This window comes from Nansenia antarctica (genome assembly GCF_963989245.1).
Source record: "Nansenia antarctica genome assembly, chromosome: 13".
NCBI lineage: Eukaryota > Metazoa > Chordata > Actinopteri > Argentiniformes > Microstomatidae > Nansenia > Nansenia antarctica.
In genome coordinates, this window is record NC_137683.1 from 20,796,042 (window position 1) to 20,814,121 (window position 18,080).

Sequence of the window (18,080 nt, forward strand, 5' to 3'; positions counted from 1 at the left end):
TGGGAACACGTCGGCAACCGAAATAACATTTCAGTCTTTTATTCTGAAACATGTTAAATAAATGTCAATTTTGTTGAAAATTACTACATTTTTCTAAATAAAATCAGCTGCTGTCACATAATATGTTTTCTTTCTCATCAGGCTTGCTAAAATCATGGGACTTGGATTCGGAACTGACACAGGAGGATGTGTCACATGATGTCACATGATGACAGCCTCCTCATTAGGGAGGAGTGGCTTCCAACCACCTACTGTACACGACATTGTGTAAGATAAGACTCTGATGGATAATTCAAGCTATGTGTGTAACGTTCACAATAACAATAATAATTCATTATACACTCACCGGCCACTTCATTAGGTACACCTTTTCAACTGCCCGTTAACACAAATATCTAATCAGCCAATCACGTGGCAGCAACTCAATGCATTTAGGCATGTAGACATGGTCAAGATGATCTGCTGAAGTTCAAACCAGGCATCAGAATGTGGAATAAAGGTGATTTAAGTGACTTTGAACGTGGCATGGGTGTTGGTGCCAGCCGGACTGTTTTGAGCATTTCAGAAAGTGCTGATCTACTGGGATTTTCCCGCACAACCATCTGTAGGGGTAACAGAGAATGGTCAGAAAAAGAGAAAATATCCAGTGAGCGGCAGTTCTCTGGTGGTGGTGGTAGTGGTGTAATGGTGTGGGGGATATTTTCTTGGCACAAATCTTCAGCAACTGTGTGATGTTATAATGTCAATATGGATCAAAATCTCTGAGGAATGTTTCCAGCACCTTGTTGACTCTATGCCACAAAGACTTAAGGCAGTTCTGAAGGCAAAAGAAGGGGTCCAACCCGGTACTAGCAAGGTGTACCTAATGAAGTGGCCGGTGAGTGTATTTATAAAGCTCTTTTCATTATACAAGAATAATCTCAAAGCGCATAAAATATTATTTGTTGTTGTTAATATTTGTAATATATAAATCTACAATCATATGATTATATATATTATATATATTATTGTATGATTATATACGTATATAATCATACAATAAGAGAACAATATTAATAATATATAGTTTACTGACCATAGGAATGTAAAAAGTTATTGTTTTAGGTAATTATAATTATAATGTTTTTATATATATATATTTTTTAGGTAATTATAATTGTAATAATTAGAAACAGGATATGTTTCAGTAGCCTAAGCCTTAGCCTTCACAAACCATTCGGCCAGCTGCTACATGTAAACCAGAGGATTCTGGTAGAGGTTAAAATCCGAGGATGGGCTCATTGTAATGCATGGAAGGGAATGAGGCACGGTATCGAACAGGCATGCACATAGTGTAACCTTTGTGATACTGCAGCATTCCAAGCACTGTTGTGTTGTGTGTGATGTGTCCAATTATTGTTATGTGTGTGTGTGTGTGTGTCTATACCTGTAATGAGTTAATGGTAATGTATGTGTGTCTATGTTTGTAATTTGTCTGCAACATTGTTCCTCCCAGCTGTTATCTTGGACCAGACTCATTCAACCAGCCAGATACTCAGTCACGTCTCTTCACTGTCCCGGCGCCGAGCTTCCCACTGCTGTCAGGGCTGCAGAATCACTCCCTATCTTCTGTCAGGACTGCAGAATCACTCCCTATCTTCTGTCAGGACTGCAGAATCACTCCCTATCTTCTGCCATAGAGTGAAGACCCATCTCTTCAGGCTACACCTTAACTGCTACTACTGAGACTTCCCCTCTACCCCCTGTACAGTTTCTCTATTGTTTAAACAATAAAATAATAATAATCTTCCTTCTTCTAGCACCACAACTGCCAATGGCCCCTGGCCCAAGCATAGATTACCGTATCATGCTCTGACTCGTGAATAAGATGATTCACTCAGTCAAATGTATTTGTTGTAAGTGGCTTTGGATAAAGGCGTCTGCTAAATGCCAAAAATGTAAATCTGAATGTAAATGCAGATATTCAGCAACCAAGACTAGTCTCTTGAAACAGAGATTGCATCCCAGACTAACCTGGATGAATGAAAAATGGATTCCAAGTCAGCATTTATAACTATACATTTCAACCTATAATCTATAGGTATAGATCATCTTTTTTTGTCATGTATATTATTCAGCAGACAAAAGTGTAAGACAGACAGTTGCAAGTATAGCAGCAGACTGTGTTGATGTAAGTGAGGGAAACAATTCTAGACAGACATTGAGGCATTTGGTAGGTGTCGTTTTTCTGGTTGCAGAAAACTGGTATTCTGACAACACCCTTCCTAAAGAGGCCTTGTCATTGGCTAACACATCTTTGAGCCAAGTCTTCATAACCACAGTCCTGCATACCACACACTCTTTTTTTTACCTGGTTTGAGATTCTGAGGAAGGTCCTGTGCACCAACAGTAAGTGGGATTGGAAATAAATGATAGGACTACAAATAATATAATGAATTTGTTTAGGATAGTGGTTCTCACACATTATAGCTTGAACTGGTAATTAGATGTGCTCCATGCATAAGGTAGTGCACAATAATTTACAATAAAGTATGATTTTCCTCCATCTCATAGAAAAATGGATAAGCCGAAAACAGATAAGAAGATCCATATCAACCTTGTGGTCATCGGCCATGTCGATTCTGGGAAATCTACAACCACCGGACACTTGATTTATAAAATGGGAGGAATCGATAAGAGGACAATTGAGAAGTTTGAAAAGGAAGCTTCAGAGGTAGGATACTATTCATGTTATCCATCAGTGGCGAATCGTGCCTATTGGACCTATAGGTGGGGCGCACATCCCCCAAAACCCTGTGATTGCATCATAACTAAAGAATAACATGACAAGGAAAATATCAATACGCTTTCTGGAGGCAAAGTAGCAGGGATCTTGTATTCGAAGCTCAGTATGAGATGAGTAGCCTAAATATAGCTATTTTAGCTGGATTGTTGAGCTTGGTAAACTATTTCAATGAGATAGTCGGGACGGGATGTGTTACAGTAACGTGGCAGTCACACCACGGGAGTTTCTCTATAGGCCTCGCCCTCCATCTCAATCTCATACGTCAGCTATTCGGTCTCAAAGTAAGTATCATTTGAGAGTTTATAAATACCAGCTAAAAACCGTATAACTATAGATAGTATATTACACAATTAAACAACCTCTAGAAAGATATTATTTTGTGGGCGGACTGTATTATTTGGCGTTAATACGCGTAAATACGCACCACGCTAAACGTTCTGTCCGACTTGGGAGAGAGCGCGTGCCATGGTAATGTGCCTCATTGTGCATGCTTAGGTTATGGGCTGCTTTTATTATTCTAAAAAGATCCATTGGAGCAATGATGTTGCTTCGAATAAATGGGGAGGTGGATTTATTTCACTTTACTGAACAAGTGAATACATTGCAGCCAACTAACAGCCTATTACCTACATGAAACATTAAACAACGTTCGGCTAAAGGAATGAGACATTGAAGACCAATAAACATGTGTCCATTTGAGCATACCACCCGCAATTTCAGCACCACATCATTTGATAGACTGGCAGACGCATACATTTTCAGCACCGGACAGCGATACATAACGTATAAGTAATGACTCAGTCTCCTGACGTAGTCCTCCTGTCTTGTTACTTACCTATACGAGTTTTCCATGATTACATTTCATCACTTTATTACCCGCCAATCGTACTGTTTGTCCTTTATAACTACGACTAGTTACTAATTTTACAGATTGGAGCTAACATCTGAATTTTGTCATATTGCGTATAATTTGCATTTATTTACTAAGAAATAATACATTGCAAATCTCAGACTTAGATTTAAATTAAATATTTCATTTAAGATCCCTAGATTTAAGATTTAGTCTAAATATGTGTTAATTAGCTAAATATGTATTTCTGTAATCCATAATTAAGATTTTTAAATCAAATATATAATTTGCAGTCCAGATATAGCATATCAATATTTTTTTGATTGTTTGCTAAATATTTATTTTGGATCAAACATTTTGATATAATTTGTTATACATCATATTTTTGTTGAATATATATTTTGAAATAAAGATTTAACATTTAAAGTAAATATTTAGATATGTTAACTTGAGATTCAGATTCATAAATTAAATCTACTGAAAAGGATAACACAGATGTTTAATTGTAGTAAATCTGGGGGAAACAGGGCTGTAATTAATCGACTTTACAAACGGTACCTGGGTGATGTGTTTTGTTTCACTTTGGTTCCACTGGAAAGCATTTGAGCGTTCTTGACAGAGGGGTCCCAGGCAGCAACATGTCGGGGTTATAAACACCACTGATAGGGAGAGAGCACTATCTAAAACCCTTCACACCTTCTGTTGTTGCAGTCGGGAAAAGGCTCTTTCAAGTATGCCTGGGTGATGGACAAGCTGAAAGCAGAGCGTGAGCGAGGCATCACTATCGACATCGCCCTCTGGAAGTTTGAAACAGAAAAATTCTATGCCACCATCATTGACGCCCCGGGCCATAGAGACTTCATCAAAAACATGATTACTGGTACCTCTCAGGTGAGCATGGTGTCTCGTTATATGTCTTACATTAAAGTGTAGTCAGAGGCGGCCTATCTTTAGACCTCCTGCTTACCGATATGTCTTCATGCTTCATAAGCGCATCAGACGACTTAACTGCATGGATAATGATAGGAGCTGTAGGTAAACATGGTAAATTGGAGGCATTTTGATGATAGTCCACATTAATTATCATGATCATTTAACAGTTTTAACTCATTTAACTTACATTTGACTATTTTATATGATTTACTGTTATAATTATTGCTGTGTATTGGGCATCATTCATTTCAACTGTTGATATGAATGATGCCCATATAATGTGTTATATTATTGCCTCATTATTGCTTTTCGGTAACACTTTATTTTACAGTCCTACACGACTATTTGATGTATATAATTACTATGTTAAAGTTGGAGCCTCCTGGCATTTTTTAATCAAATAATTTCAAAACTATTGATGACTTCTTGTTAACAATAAACACGTTCTGCTTCGTGTTACAATGCAAAGTAACTTTTATGTATAATCACTTATTGTAATGTTCTGATAATAAGGGGTGTTAAGCCTCGTTATGTAATAAAATCCCCAAATGTAATAAAAAGTCACTTTCAATATGTAATAACACCGCATTATGTAATAACCTGCACATTATGTAATAAATTGGCTGAACGCAAAATGTAATAACGTTTGCCTTATTATGTAATAAATGTATTACATATTGTGCAGGTAAATAAAAGTGGTACACCAATAAACTATATATATAAACATGTATCTTCACCAATAAACTAATGAACACCTTATCATTCCCACCTAGGCTGACTGTGGGGTGCTGATTGTAGCTGCGGGGACAGGTGAATTTGAGGCAGGAATCTCAAAGAACGGCCAGACTCGTGAGCACGCCTTGCTGGCGTACACACTCGGTGTCAAGCAACTCATAGTGTGTGTGAACAAGATGGACAACACCACACCCCCGTACTGTGAAAAGCGCTTTGAGGAAATTAAGAAGGAGGTCAGCGGGTACCTGAAGAAGATTGGCTTTAATCCAGCTATTGTTCCTTTTGTACCTATAAGCGGCTGGCACGGAGACAACATGATCGAGACTAGTGAGAAGGTGAGATCATATAAAAAAATAATATATTTAATTTGATTCCCCCCCCCCCCCCCCCACCCAATCGAGGGTGCTTTTGTGTGTCAGAGAAGGATGCAGTTAATGATGCAATATTTTGCAGATGCCATGGTACAAAGGGTGGAGTGTTACGTCAAAGGACAAACCTCTGACGGGGAAGAGCCTTGTGAATGCTATTGATAATATCACCCCACCTGAACGTCCACTTTCTAAGCCACTGCGACTTCCCCTACAAGATGTGTACAAGATTGGAGGTATGAAACAGATTGAATGGTCTCACTGTTGCTCACACAATGCCTGACAAACTGATTGGATACAATAGGGAGAATGATGTGGGTTATATCTATATCTATAACCCACATACTTCTCCCTTCACAGCTTGTCTGAACTCATGTTGTCTTATTAAGTATTATGTTGGGGTAGGGCGCAATGAGAGATTAAGAAATTATACAAATCTACAGAAAGATAGAATGCTTACTATAGCAACTATTTACATAGTTGGGTTTTGATGTCATCCTGAGAAAGAACAGGGCCAAGAGTTGTTCTTTTTGACTTGATCAAGATCAACTCTGAGCATCGGGTTGTAGAGTGTTGTAGAGTGTTGTAGAGTGTTGTAGCTTGTTGTAGAGTGTTGTAGAGTGGTGTAGAGTGGTGTAGAGTGTTGTAGAGTGTTGTAGAGTGTTGTAGAGTGTTGTAGCTTGTTGTAGAGTGTTGTAGCTTGTTGCAGAGTGTTGTAGAGTGTTGTAGAGTGTTGTAGAGTGTTGTAGCTTGTTGTAGAGTGTTGTAGAGTGTTGCAGAGTGTTGTAGAGTGTTGTAGAGTGTTGTAGCTTGTTGTAGAATGTTGTAGCTTGTTGCAGAGTGTTGTAGAGTGTTGTAGAGTGTTGTAGAGTGTTGTAGAGTGGTGTAGAGTGCTGTAGTGTTGTAGAGTGTTGTAGAGTGTTGTAGCTTGTTGTAGAATGTTGTAGCTTGTTGCAGAGTGTTGTACAGTGTTGTAGAGTGTTGTAGAGTGTTGTAGAGTGGTGTAGAGTGCTGTAGTGTTGTAGAGTGTTGTAGAGTGTTGCAGAGTGTTGTAGAGTGGTGTAGAGTGGTGTAGAGTGCTGTAGTGTTGTAGAGTGTTGTAGAGTGTTGCAGAGTGTTGTAGAGTGTTGTAGAGTGTTGTAGAGTGTTGCAGAGTGTTGTAGAGTGTTGTAGAGTGTTGTAGCTTGTTGCAGAGTTGTTGTAGAGTGTTGTAGCTTGTTGTAGAGTGCTGTAGAGTGTTGTAGAGTGTTGCAGAGTGTTGTAGAGTGTTGTAGAGTGTTGTAGAGTGTTGCAGAGTGTTGTAGAATGTTGTAGCTTGTTGCAGAGTGTTGTAGAGTGTTGTAGAGTGTTGTAGAGTGTTGCAGAGTGCTGTAGAGTGTTGTAGAGTGTTGTAGAGTGTTGTAGAGTGTTGTAGAGTGTTGTAGAGTGTTGTAGAGTGCTGTAGTGTTGTAGAGTGTTGTAGAGTGTTGTAGAGTGCTGTAGTGTTGTAGAGTGTTGTAGAGTGTTGCAGAGTGTTGCAGAGTGTTGTAGAGTGTTGTAGAGTGTTGTAGAGTGTTGTAGCTTGTTGCAGAGTGTTGTAGAGTGTTGTAGAGTGTTGTAGAGTGTTGTAGAGTGTTGTAGAGTGTTGCAGAGTGTTGTAGAGTGTTGTAGAGTGTTGTAGAGTGTTGCAGAGTGTTGTAGAGTGTTGTAGAGTGTTGTAGAGTGTTGTAGAGTGTTGTAGAGTGTTGTAGAGTGTTGTAGAGTGTTGCAGAGTGTTGTAGAGTGTTGTAGAGTGTTGTAGAGTGTTGTAGCTTGTTGCAGAGTGTTGCAGAGTGTTGTAGAGTGTTGCAGAGTGTTGTAGAGTGTTGTAGAGTGTTGTAGAGTGTTGTAGAGTGTTGTAGAGTGCTGTAGAGTGTTGTAGAGTGTTGTAGCTTGTTGTAGAGTGTTGTAGAGTGTTGTAGAGTGTTGTAGAGTGTTGTAGAGTGTTGTAGCTTGTTGTAGAGTGTTGTAGCTTGTTGTAGAGTGTTGTAGAGTGTTGTAGAGTGTTGTAGCTTGTTGTAGAGTGTTGTAGAGTGTTGTAGAGTGCTGTAGAGTGTTGTAGAGTGTTGTAGAGTGTTGTAGAGTGTTGTAGCTTGTTGTAGAGTGTTGTAGAGTGTTGTAGAGTGTTGTAGAGTGCTGTAGAGTGTTGTAGAGTGTTGCAGAGTGTTGTAGAGTGTTGTAGCTTGTTGCAGAGTGTTGCAGAGTGTTGTAGGGTGTTGCAGAGTGTTGTAGAGTGTTGTAGAGTGTTGTAGAGTGTTGTAGCTTGTTGTAGAGTGTTGTAGAGTGTTGTAGAGTGTTGTAGAGTGTTGTAGAGTGTTGTAGCTTGTTGCAGAGTGTTGCAGAGTGTTGTAGAGTGTTGTAGAGTGTTGTAGCTTGTTGTAGAGTGCTGTAGTGTTGTAGAGTGTTGTAGAGTGTTGTAGAGTGGTGTAGAGTGTTGCAGAGTGTTGTAGAGTGTTGTAGAGTGTTGTAGCTTGTTGTAGAGTGTTGTAGAGTGTTGTAGAGTATTGTAGAGTGTTGTAGCTTGTTGTAGAGTGTTGTAGAGTGTTGTAGAGTGTTGTAGAGTGTTGTAGAGTGTTGTAGCTTGTTGTAGAGTGTTGTAGAGTGTTGTAGAGTGTTGTAGAGTGTTGTAGCTTGTTGTAGAGTGTTGCAGAGTGTTGCAGAGTGTTGTAGAGTGTTGTAGAGTGTTGTAGCTTGTTGTAGAGTGTTGTAGAGTGTTGCAGAGTGTTGCAGAGTGTTGTAGAGTGTTGTAGCTTGTTGTAGAGTGTTGTAGAGTGTTGCAGAGTGTTGTAGAATGTTGTAGAGTGTTGTAGAGTGTTGTAGAGTGTTGTAGAGTGTTGCAGAGTGTTGTAGAGTGTTGTAGAGTGTTGCAGAGTGTTGTAGAGTGTTGTAGAGTGTTGTAGAGTGTTGTAGAGTGTTGTAGCTTGTTGTAGAGTGTTGCAGAGTGTTGTACAGTGTTGTAGCTTGTTGTAGAGTGTTGTAGAGTGTTGTAGAGTGTTGTACAGTGTTGTAGCTTGTTGTAGAGTGTTGTAGAGTGTTGTAGAGTGTTGTAGAGTGTTGTAGAGTGTTGTAGCTTGTTGTAGAGTGTTGTAGCTTGTTGTAGAGTGTTGTAGAGTGTTGTAGAGTGTTGCAGAGTGTTGTAGAATGTTGTAGCTTGTTGCAGAGTGTTGTAGAGTGTTGTAGAGTGTTGTAGAGTGTTGCAGAGTGCTGTAGAGTGTTGTAGAGTGTTGTAGAGTGTTGTAGAGTGTTGTAGAGTGTTGTAGAGTGCTGTAGTGTTGTAGAGTGTTGTAGAGTGTTGTAGAGTGCTGTAGTGTTGTAGAGTGTTGTAGAGTGTTGCAGAGTGTTGCAGAGTGTTGTAGAGTGTTGTAGAGTGTTGTAGAGTGTTGTAGCTTGTTGCAGAGTGTTGTAGAGTGTTGTAGAGTGTTGTAGAGTGTTGTAGAGTGTTGTAGAGTGTTGCAGAGTGTTGTAGAGTGTTGTAGAGTGTTGTAGAGTGTTGCAGAGTGTTGTAGAGTGTTGTAGAGTGTTGTAGAGTGTTGTAGAGTGTTGTAGAGTGTTGTAGAGTGTTGCAGAGTGTTGTAGAGTGTTGTAGAGTGTTGTAGAGTGTTGTAGCTTGTTGCAGAGTGTTGCAGAGTGTTGTAGAGTGTTGCAGAGTGTTGTAGAGTGTTGTAGAGTGTTGTAGAGTGTTGTAGAGTGTTGTAGAGTGCTGTAGAGTGTTGTAGAGTGTTGTAGCTTGTTGTAGAGTGTTGTAGAGTGTTGTAGAGTGTTGTAGAGTGTTGTAGAGTGTTGTAGCTTGTTGTAGAGTGTTGTAGCTTGTTGTAGAGTGTTGTAGAGTGTTGTAGAGTGTTGTAGCTTGTTGTAGAGTGTTGTAGAGTGTTGTAGAGTGCTGTAGAGTGTTGTAGAGTGTTGTAGAGTGTTGTAGAGTGTTGTAGCTTGTTGTAGAGTGTTGTAGAGTGTTGTAGAGTGTTGTAGAGTGCTGTAGAGTGTTGTAGAGTGTTGCAGAGTATTGTAGAGTGTTGTAGCTTGTTGCAGAGTGTTGCAGAGTGTTGTAGGGTGTTGCAGAGTGTTGTAGAGTGTTGTAGAGTGTTGTAGAGTGTTGTAGCTTGTTGTAGAGTGTTGTAGAGTGTTGTAGAGTGTTGTAGAGTGTTGTAGAGTGTTGTAGCTTGTTGCAGAGTGTTGCAGAGTGTTGTAGAGTGTTGTAGAGTGTTGTAGCTTGTTGTAGAGTGCTGTAGTGTTGTAGAGTGTTGTAGAGTGTTGTAGAGTGGTGTAGAGTGTTGCAGAGTGTTGTAGAGTGTTGTAGAGTGTTGTAGCTTGTTGTAGAGTGTTGTAGAGTGTTGTAGAGTATTGTAGAGTGTTGTAGCTTGTTGTAGAGTGTTGTAGAGTGTTGTAGAGTGTTGTAGAGTGTTGTAGCTTGTTGTAGAGTGTTGTAGAGTGTTGTAGAGTGTTGTAGAGTGTTGTAGCTTGTTGTAGAGTGTTGCAGAGTGTTGCAGAGTGTTGTAGAGTGTTGTAGAGTGTTGTAGCTTGTTGTAGAGTGTTGTAGAGTGTTGCAGAGTGTTGCAGAGTGTTGTAGAGTGTTGTAGCTTGTTGTAGAGTGTTGTAGAGTGTTGCAGAGTGTTGTAGAATGTTGTAGAGTGTTGTAGAGTGTTGTAGAGTGTTGTAGAGTGTTGCAGAGTGTTGTAGAGTGTTGTAGAGTGTTGCAGAGTGTTGTAGAGTGTTGTAGAGTGTTGTAGAGTGTTGTAGAGTGTTGTAGCTTGTTGTAGAGTGTTGCAGAGTGTTGTACAGTGTTGTAGCTTGTTGTAGAGTGTTGTAGAGTGTTGTAGAGTGTTGTACAGTGTTGTAGCTTGTTGTAGAGTGTTGTAGAGTGTTGTAGAGTGTTGTAGAGTGTTGTAGAGTGTTGTAGCTTGTTGTAGAGTGTTGTAGCTTGTTGTAGAGTGTTGTAGAGTGTTGTAGAGTGTTGTAGCTTGTTGTAGAGTGTTGTAGAGTGTTGTAGAGTGTTGCAGAGTGTTGTACAGTGTTGTAGCTTGTTGTAGAGTGTTGTAGAGTGTTGTAGAGTGTTGTAGAGTGTTGTAGCTTGTTGTAGAGTGTTGTAGCTTGTTGTAGAGTGTTGTAGAGTGTTGTAGAGTGTTGTAGCTTGTTGTAGAGTGTTGTAGAGTGTTGTAGAGTGCTGTAGAGTGTTGTAGAGTGTTGTAGAGTGTTGTAGCTTGTTGTAGAGTGTTGTAGAGTGTTGTAGAGTGCTGAAGAGTGTTGTAGAGTGTTGCAGAGTGTTGTAGAGTGTTGTAGCTTGTTGCAGAGTGTTGCAGAGTGTTGTAGGGTGTTGCAGAGTGTTGTAGAGTGTTGTAGAGTGTTGTAGAGTGTTGTAGCTTGTTGTAGAGTGTTGTAGAGTGTTGTAGAGTGTTGTAGAGTGTTGTAGAGTGTTGTAGCTTGTTGCAGAGTGTTGCAGAGTGTTGTAGAGTGTTGTAGAGTGTTGTAGCTTGTTGTAGAGTGCTGTAGTGTTGTAGAGTGTTGTAGAGTGTTGTAGAGTGGTGTAGAGTGTTGCAGAGTGTTGTAGAGTGTTGTAGAGTGTTGTAGAGTGTTGCAGAGTGTTGTAGCTTGTTGTAGAGTGTTGTAGCTTGTTGTAGAGTGTTGTAGAGTGTTGTAGAGTGTTGTAGAGTGTTGTAGCTTGTTGTAGAGTGTTGTAGAGTGTTGTAGAGTGTTGTAGAGTGTTGTAGAGTGTTGTAGCTTGTTGTAGAGTGTTGTAGAGTGTTGTAGAGTGTTGTAGCTTGTTGTAGAGTGTTGCAGAGTGTTGCAGAGTGTTGTAGAGTGTTGTAGAGTGTTGTAGCTTGTTGTAGAGTGTTGTAGAGTGTTGCAGAGTGTTGCAGAGTGTTGTAGAGTGTTGTAGCTTGTTGTAGAGTGTTGTAGAGTGTTGTAGAGTGTTGTAGAGTGTTGCAGAGTGTTGTAGAGTGTTGCAGAGTGTTGTAGAGTGTTGTAGAGTGTTGTAGAGTGTTGTAGAGTGTTGTAGCTTGTTGTAGAGTGTTGTAGAGTGTTGTAGAGTGTTGCAGAGTGTTGTACAGTGTTGTAGCTTGTTGTAGAGTGTTGTAGAGTGTTGCAGAGTATTGTAGCTTGTTGTAGAGTGTTGTAGAGTGTTGTAGAGTGTTGTAGAGTGTTGTAGAGTGTTGTAGAGTGTTGCAGAGTGTTGTAGAGTGCTGTAGAGTGTTGCAGAGTGTTGTAGAGTGTTGTAGAGTGTTGTAGAGTGTTGTAGAGTGTTGTAGAGTGTTGTAGCTTGTTGTAGAGTGTTGTAGAGTGTTGTAGAGTGTTGTAGCTTGTTGTAGAGTGTTGCAGAGTGTTGTAGAGTGTTGTAGCTTGTTGTAGAGTGTTGTAGAGTGTTGTAGAGTGTTGTAGCTTGTTGTAGAGTGTTGTAGAGTGTTGTAGAGTGTTGTAGCTTGTTGTAGAGTGTTGTAGAGTGTTGTAGAGTGTTGTAGAGTGTTGTAGCTTGTTGTAGAGTGTTGCAGAGTGTTGTAGAGTGCTGTAGCGTGTTGCAGAGTGTTGTAGAGTGTTGTAGAGTGTTGTAGAGTGTTGTAGCTTGTTGCAGAGTGTTGTAGAGTGTTGTAGAGTGTTGTAGAGTGTTGCAGAGTGCTGTAGAGTGTTGTAGCTTGTTGTAGAGTGTTGTAGAGTGTTGTAGCTTGTTGTAGAGTGTTGTAGAGTGCTGTAGAGTGTTGTAGAGTGCTGTAGAGTGTTGTAGAGTGTTGTAGAGTGTTGTAGAGTGTTGTAGAGTGTTGTAGAGTGTTGCAGAGTGTTGTAGAGTGTTGCAGAGTGTTGTAGAGTGTTGTAGAGTGTTGCAGAGTGTTGTAGAGTGTTGTAGCTTGTTGCAGAGTGTTGTAGAGTGTTGTAGAGTGTTGCAGAGTACTGTAGTGTTGTAGAGTGTTGTAGAGTGTTGCAGAGTGTTGTAGGGTGTTGTAGAGTGTTGTAGAGTGTTGCAGAGTGTTGTAGAGTGTTGTAGAGTGTTGTAGAGTGTTGTAGAGTGTTGTAGCTTGTTGCAGAGTGTTGCAGAGTGTTGTAGAGTGCTGTAGAGTGTTGTAGCTTGTTGTAGCTTGTTGCAGAGTGTTGTAGAGTGTTGTAGAGTGCTGTAGAGTGTTGTAGCTTGTTGTAGCTTGTTGTAGAGTGTTGTAGAGTGTTGTAGAGTGTTGTAGCTTGTTGCAGAGTGTTGTAGAGTGTTGTAGCTTGTTGTAGAGTGTTGCAGAGTGTTGCAGAGTGTTGTAGAGTGTTGTAGAGTGTTGTAGAGTGCTGTAGAGTGCTGTAGAGTGTTGTAGAGTGTTGTAGAGTGTTGTAGCTTGTTGTAGCTTGTTGGAGAGTGCTGTAGCTTGTTGTAGAGTGTTGTAGCTTATTGCAGAGTGTTGTAGCTTGTTGTAGAGTGTTGTAGAGTGTTGTAGCTTGTTGTAGAGTGTTGCAGAGTGTTGCAGAGTGTTGTAGAGTGTTGTAGAGTGTTGTAGAGTGTTGTAGAGTGCTGTAGAGTGTTGTAGAGTGTTGTAGAGTGTTGTAGAGTGTTGTAGCTTGTTGTAGCTTGTTGGAGAGTGCTGTAGCTTGTTGTAGAGTGTTGTAGCTTATTGCAGAGTGTTGTAGCTTGTTGTAGAGTGTTGTAGAGTGTTGTAGAGTGTTGTAGAGTGTTGTAGAGTGTTGTAGAGTGTTGTAGCTTATTGCAGAGTGTTGTAGCTTGTTGTAGAGTGTTGTAGAGTGTTGTACAGTGTTGTAGAGTGTTGTAGAGTGTTGTAGAGTGTTGTAGAGTGTTGTAGCTTGTTGTAGAGTGTTGTAGAGTGTTGTAGAGTGTTGCAGAGTGTTGCAGAGTGTTGTAGAGTGTTGTAGAGTGTTGTAGCTTGTTGTAGAGTGCTGTAGAGTGTTGTAGAGTGTTGCAGAGTGTTGTAGAGTGTTGTAGAGTGTTGCAGAGTGTTGTAGAGTGTTGTAGAGTGTTGTAGCTTGTTGTAGAATGTTGTAGCTTGTTGCAGAGTGTTGTAGAGTGTTGTAGAGTGTTGTAGAGTGTTGTAGAGTGGTGTAGAGTGCTGTAGTGTTGTAGAGTGTTGTAGAGTGTTGTAGCTTGTTGTAGAATGTTGTAGCTTGTTGCAGAGTGTTGTACAGTGTTGTAGAGTGTTGTAGAGTGTTGTAGAGTGGTGTAGAGTGCTGTAGTGTTGTAGAGTGTTGTAGAGTGTTGCAGAGTGTTGTAGAGTGTTGTAGAGTGTTGTAGAGTGTTGTAGAGTGGTGTAGAGTGCTGTAGTGTTGTAGAGTGTTGTAGAGTGTTGCAGAGTGTTGCAGAGTGTTGTAGAGTGTTGTAGAGTGTTGTAGCTTGTTGCAGAGTTGTTGTAGAGTGTTGTAGCTTGTTGTAGAGTGTTGTAGAGTGTTGTAGCTTGTTGTAGAGTGCTGTAGAGTGTTGTAGAGTGTTGCAGAGTGTTGTAGAGTGTTGTAGAGTGTTGTAGAGTGTTGCAGAGTGTTGTAGAATGTTGTAGCTTGTTGCAGAGTGTTGTAGAGTGTTGTAGAGTGTTGTAGAGTGTTGTAGAGTGTTGCAGAGTGCTGTAGAGTGTTGTAGAGTGTTGTAGAGTGTTGTAGCTTGTTGTAGAGTGTTGTAGAGTGTTGCAGAGTGTTGTAGAGTGTTGTAGAGTGTTGTAGAGTGTTGTAGAGTGTTGTAGTGTTGTAGAGTGTTGTAGAGTGGTGTAGAGTGTTGTAGAGTGTTGTAGCTTGTTGTAGAGTGTTGTAGCTTGTTGCAGATTGATGGAGAGTGTTGTAGTGTTGTAGCTTGTTGCAGAGTGTTGTAGAGTGTTGTAGAGTGTTGTAGCTTGTTTCAGAGTGTTGTAGAGTGTTGTAGAGTGTTGTAGAGTGTTGTAGAGTGTTGTAGCTTGTTGCAGAGTGTTGTAGAGTGTTGTAGAGTGTTGTAGAGTGTTGTAGCTTGTTGTAGAGTGTTGTAGAGTGTTGTAGAGTGTTGTACAGTGTTGTAGAGTGTTGTAGAGTGTTGTAGCTTGTTGTAGGGTGTTGTAGCTTGTTGCAGATTGTTGGAGAGTGCTGTAGTGTTGTAGAGTGTTGTAGTGTTGTAGCTTGTTGGAGAGTGCTGTAGAGTGCTGTAGCTTGTTGTAGAGTGTTGTAGAGTGTTGTAGAGTGCTGTAGCTTGTTGTAGAGTGTTGTAGCTTGTTGTAGAGTGTTATAGAGTTTTGACATTTGACTCTTCTCTTCTTCTCTCGCTCAAGGCATCGGAACAGTACCTGTGGGCAGAGTGGAAACGGGCATCCTGAAGCCTGGAATGATAGTGACCTTCGCGCCGACCATGATCACCACAGAGGTCAAGTCGGTGGAGATGCATCACGAGAGCCTCACAGAGGCATGCCCCGGCGACAACGTCGGCTTCAGTGTGAAAAACATCTCTGTTAAAGAAATCAGGCGTGGAAATGTTGCAGGAGACAGCAAAAACTCGCCTCCGCAGGGAGCCAAATCTTTCTATGCTCAGGTCGGTGATTGGTTTACGTGTCGTGGCCTGTTTGTCTTGAAAGAGTGAATCCATGTCTCCATGACTGAACTCAAATTGACCTTCACAATTACCTCTTCCACTTTATGTTGATTTGTAGACATTTGTATCTTTTTATAAAAAGAAAATGATAGACTCGTGCACCAGGGTTGGGGTCAATTCCGAACTAAGCTTAGAACTGCTGCTTAAAGGCAAGATGGGATTTGTTCGGCTGTTCAGTGGTCATTTCAATTAATTATATGTACCCATTGATTTTTGAGGAATATGACTTATATACTGTTAATTTATCAAGAACAAATCCAACCCATGAGAAAGGATAGGATAAGATAAGATATTACTTTATTAATCCCCAAAGGGGGCATTTGATTGCACCAGCCAGTACATACTAACTACACCAACAAAATGAAAACACAACAAAGAACACACAAACAGTAAAAGGCAGCACGTCATCAAACGTTGAGGTGGGGTGGCGATCGTCGATTCAGTAGACTCTTCTTAAAGAGTTTGTTCAGCCTGTTGGCCTCATCTCCTGGGCTAAACCAAGGAGGTGTTCTCATTCCACTGTAGCTTGTCATCTGTCACCATTAGTGAAGGATGCTTCAGTGAACGCTGATACGAACGACATTCAAACTAATTAGGCCTTGTGTACACTTGGGTTGAACAAGGTATGAGGAGGACCACAGCAGATCTGCAGTAGTGTATATTCTGACACACACCACAGCAGTTGTGGCGGGAATGTACAGAAGTTGTCGAAGAGTTCCCCCACTCTCAGCCTTATCTAATTAATGTTCTGCTGGTAAAAGGATCACGTCATTCATAATGACATTTTGTCACGCAATTAAAAAAAAGAAAAAAAAGAAGGAAAAAACAAGTACAACCTGAGTGCTGTGTTCTCTTCAAAACTCACACATATCCATTTGTAATGTCTTTTAATGTCTGCTCCCTTTTCGAAGGTTGTGATCCTGAACCATCCTGGCCAGATCCATGCCGGATACACCCCTGTGCTGGACTGCCACACAGCTCACATTGCTTGCAAATTCTCTGAGCTTGTTCAGAAGATTGACCGTCGTTCAGGGAACGTAATGGAAGAGAACCCTAAAATGGTGAAGTCGGGAGACGCAGCCATGGTTGTGATTGTACCTTCCAAACCAATGGTTGTCGAACCCTTCTCAGAGTTCCCTCCCCTGGGTGAGTAACTCCGCCCCTTCACTGGGATTTCTCCATGGGTTTTATACATAGGCTTGAAGTAATTGTCCATACTCTACAATCAAAGTAACGAACGGATTATCCTCTTCTCTATTTTTCAGGCCGCTTTGCTGTGCGAGACATGAAGCAGACCGTGGCCGTTGGTATCATCAAGGATGTCGTAAAGGCAGTCGTCACAGACGGCAAAACGACCAAAGCTGCAATGAAGGCTAAAGGCAAATGAGAGAAACCAGAGAAACATGTTTTTACAAATTAAACATTTGTTTAAAAACAAAAGTCTATGATTAATAAAAACATGTATTCCAGATTTTTTGCATTAAGTCTGGACCACTGTAGTCAGATTAGTATCAATGAAAACATCTACAATAAAGCTTTAAAAATGTGTTGGAGTAAGCATGGTGTCTAATTATACAATGACAATGACTGGGGGGTGAACTTCATGGGGGGGAGGGGGACCTACTGAGCACTGTTAACATACTCTATAAATATATTGAAAACATATACCTCCCATATCTGATTAATCAATGCATCTTGGCACTACAATGTGTTACCATGTTGAAGCATTTCCAGATACCTCAAAAAACAGGCCTTTGAAATGTTTTACCATTTTGGCTAAAAGCTAAGGCTAATGCTAATATGGCACTTTAAAACTCATCTTCTCATGACCGCTTTACCTGATTATACTATGGTATACTATGCTAGGCTTGCATAGAATAAATATAGTGTAAGCACATTATAAGTAGTGAAATGCTTGACATAAACTATACAACATGGTCATTAACTGGGGAAGGTTAATCCACAATACATTTTCGTATTTACGCATAGTGTATATTATCATCATAGCATAGTAGCCTATGTATGTCAGGCCATAATTAGGTGACTGGTACTTACAGGTCCTAGGGTACTTCATAATATCATAGCTTAGTACATCATGAGTTCAACTTGGCCCATATTAGGTGAGTGGTCTACTCCCTATCTGTCAATCTACAACCTGTCTGGAGGTCTACCCCGTGTCTGTCATCTCACACACACACACGTGACATTGTTGTTGTTTATTGTTCCTCTTTGCAGTTTATTGATTGATTGATTGAAAACTTTATTAGAAGATTTGCAGAAGTAGGTACATGAAAGTACATATTACATACAAGGTCAACTAACAGGATAAAAACCCAAGAAAGCCACTGGCTTATTTCAATTGGGGTCCTTTATTATTATGGTGTCACATGGCCCACGGGAAGGTTAAAGTGGAAACATTTTAAAAAATCACTTCATGTCATATGAGGCTTGTAACCCAACGTGGCTGTTGGCCGCAAAACTATTTCTGTTGGTCAATAAAGTAAATAGCTTCCTGGTTCAAAAACAACATGTCCTTCTCTTCCTGTTTCGAGCTGCAGCCCTCCTCATAGGCTGGCTAGCAGATGGAACCTCACTGATAGGAGGGCTGGATGAGACAACCTCCCTGATAGGCTGGCCGGCTGCGTGAGAGGACTGGGCCTTACATGGGCTGGGTTCTCCCTTGGCTGCATGGGTGGACTGGGCCTTAGATGGGCTGGGTTCTCCCTTGGCTGCATGGGTGGACTGCACCTGGGCTCTGCCTGGAGGTGCTGTAACTGTTTAAGTGTCTATTTTACCTTGGGAAGACTTCAGTGGCGTCTCTCACACCCAAGGCCGGCTCTAGGCGAGAGTATGATTTGATACCCCCCCGGCAACATT

At 40.8% G+C, this 18,080-nt stretch overlaps 1 protein-coding gene across 1 annotated transcript; it reads left to right on the forward strand.

Annotated features, from left to right (window-relative positions):
• Positions 1–2,557: 2,557 nt before the first annotated feature.
• On the forward strand, positions 2,558–16,590 carry LOC308169398 (elongation factor 1-alpha-like; the record flags this gene model as incomplete). The annotated part of the gene is made up of 7 exons (XM_080544081.1): positions 2,558–2,713; positions 4,347–4,526; positions 5,342–5,638; positions 5,757–5,907; positions 14,887–15,143; positions 16,115–16,349; positions 16,469–16,590. 7 exons carry the CDS (start codon positions 2,558–2,560, stop codon positions 16,588–16,590), a joined length of 1,398 nt encoding a protein of 465 aa, XP_080400207.1.
• Between the last annotated feature and the right edge of the window lie 1,490 nt (positions 16,591–18,080).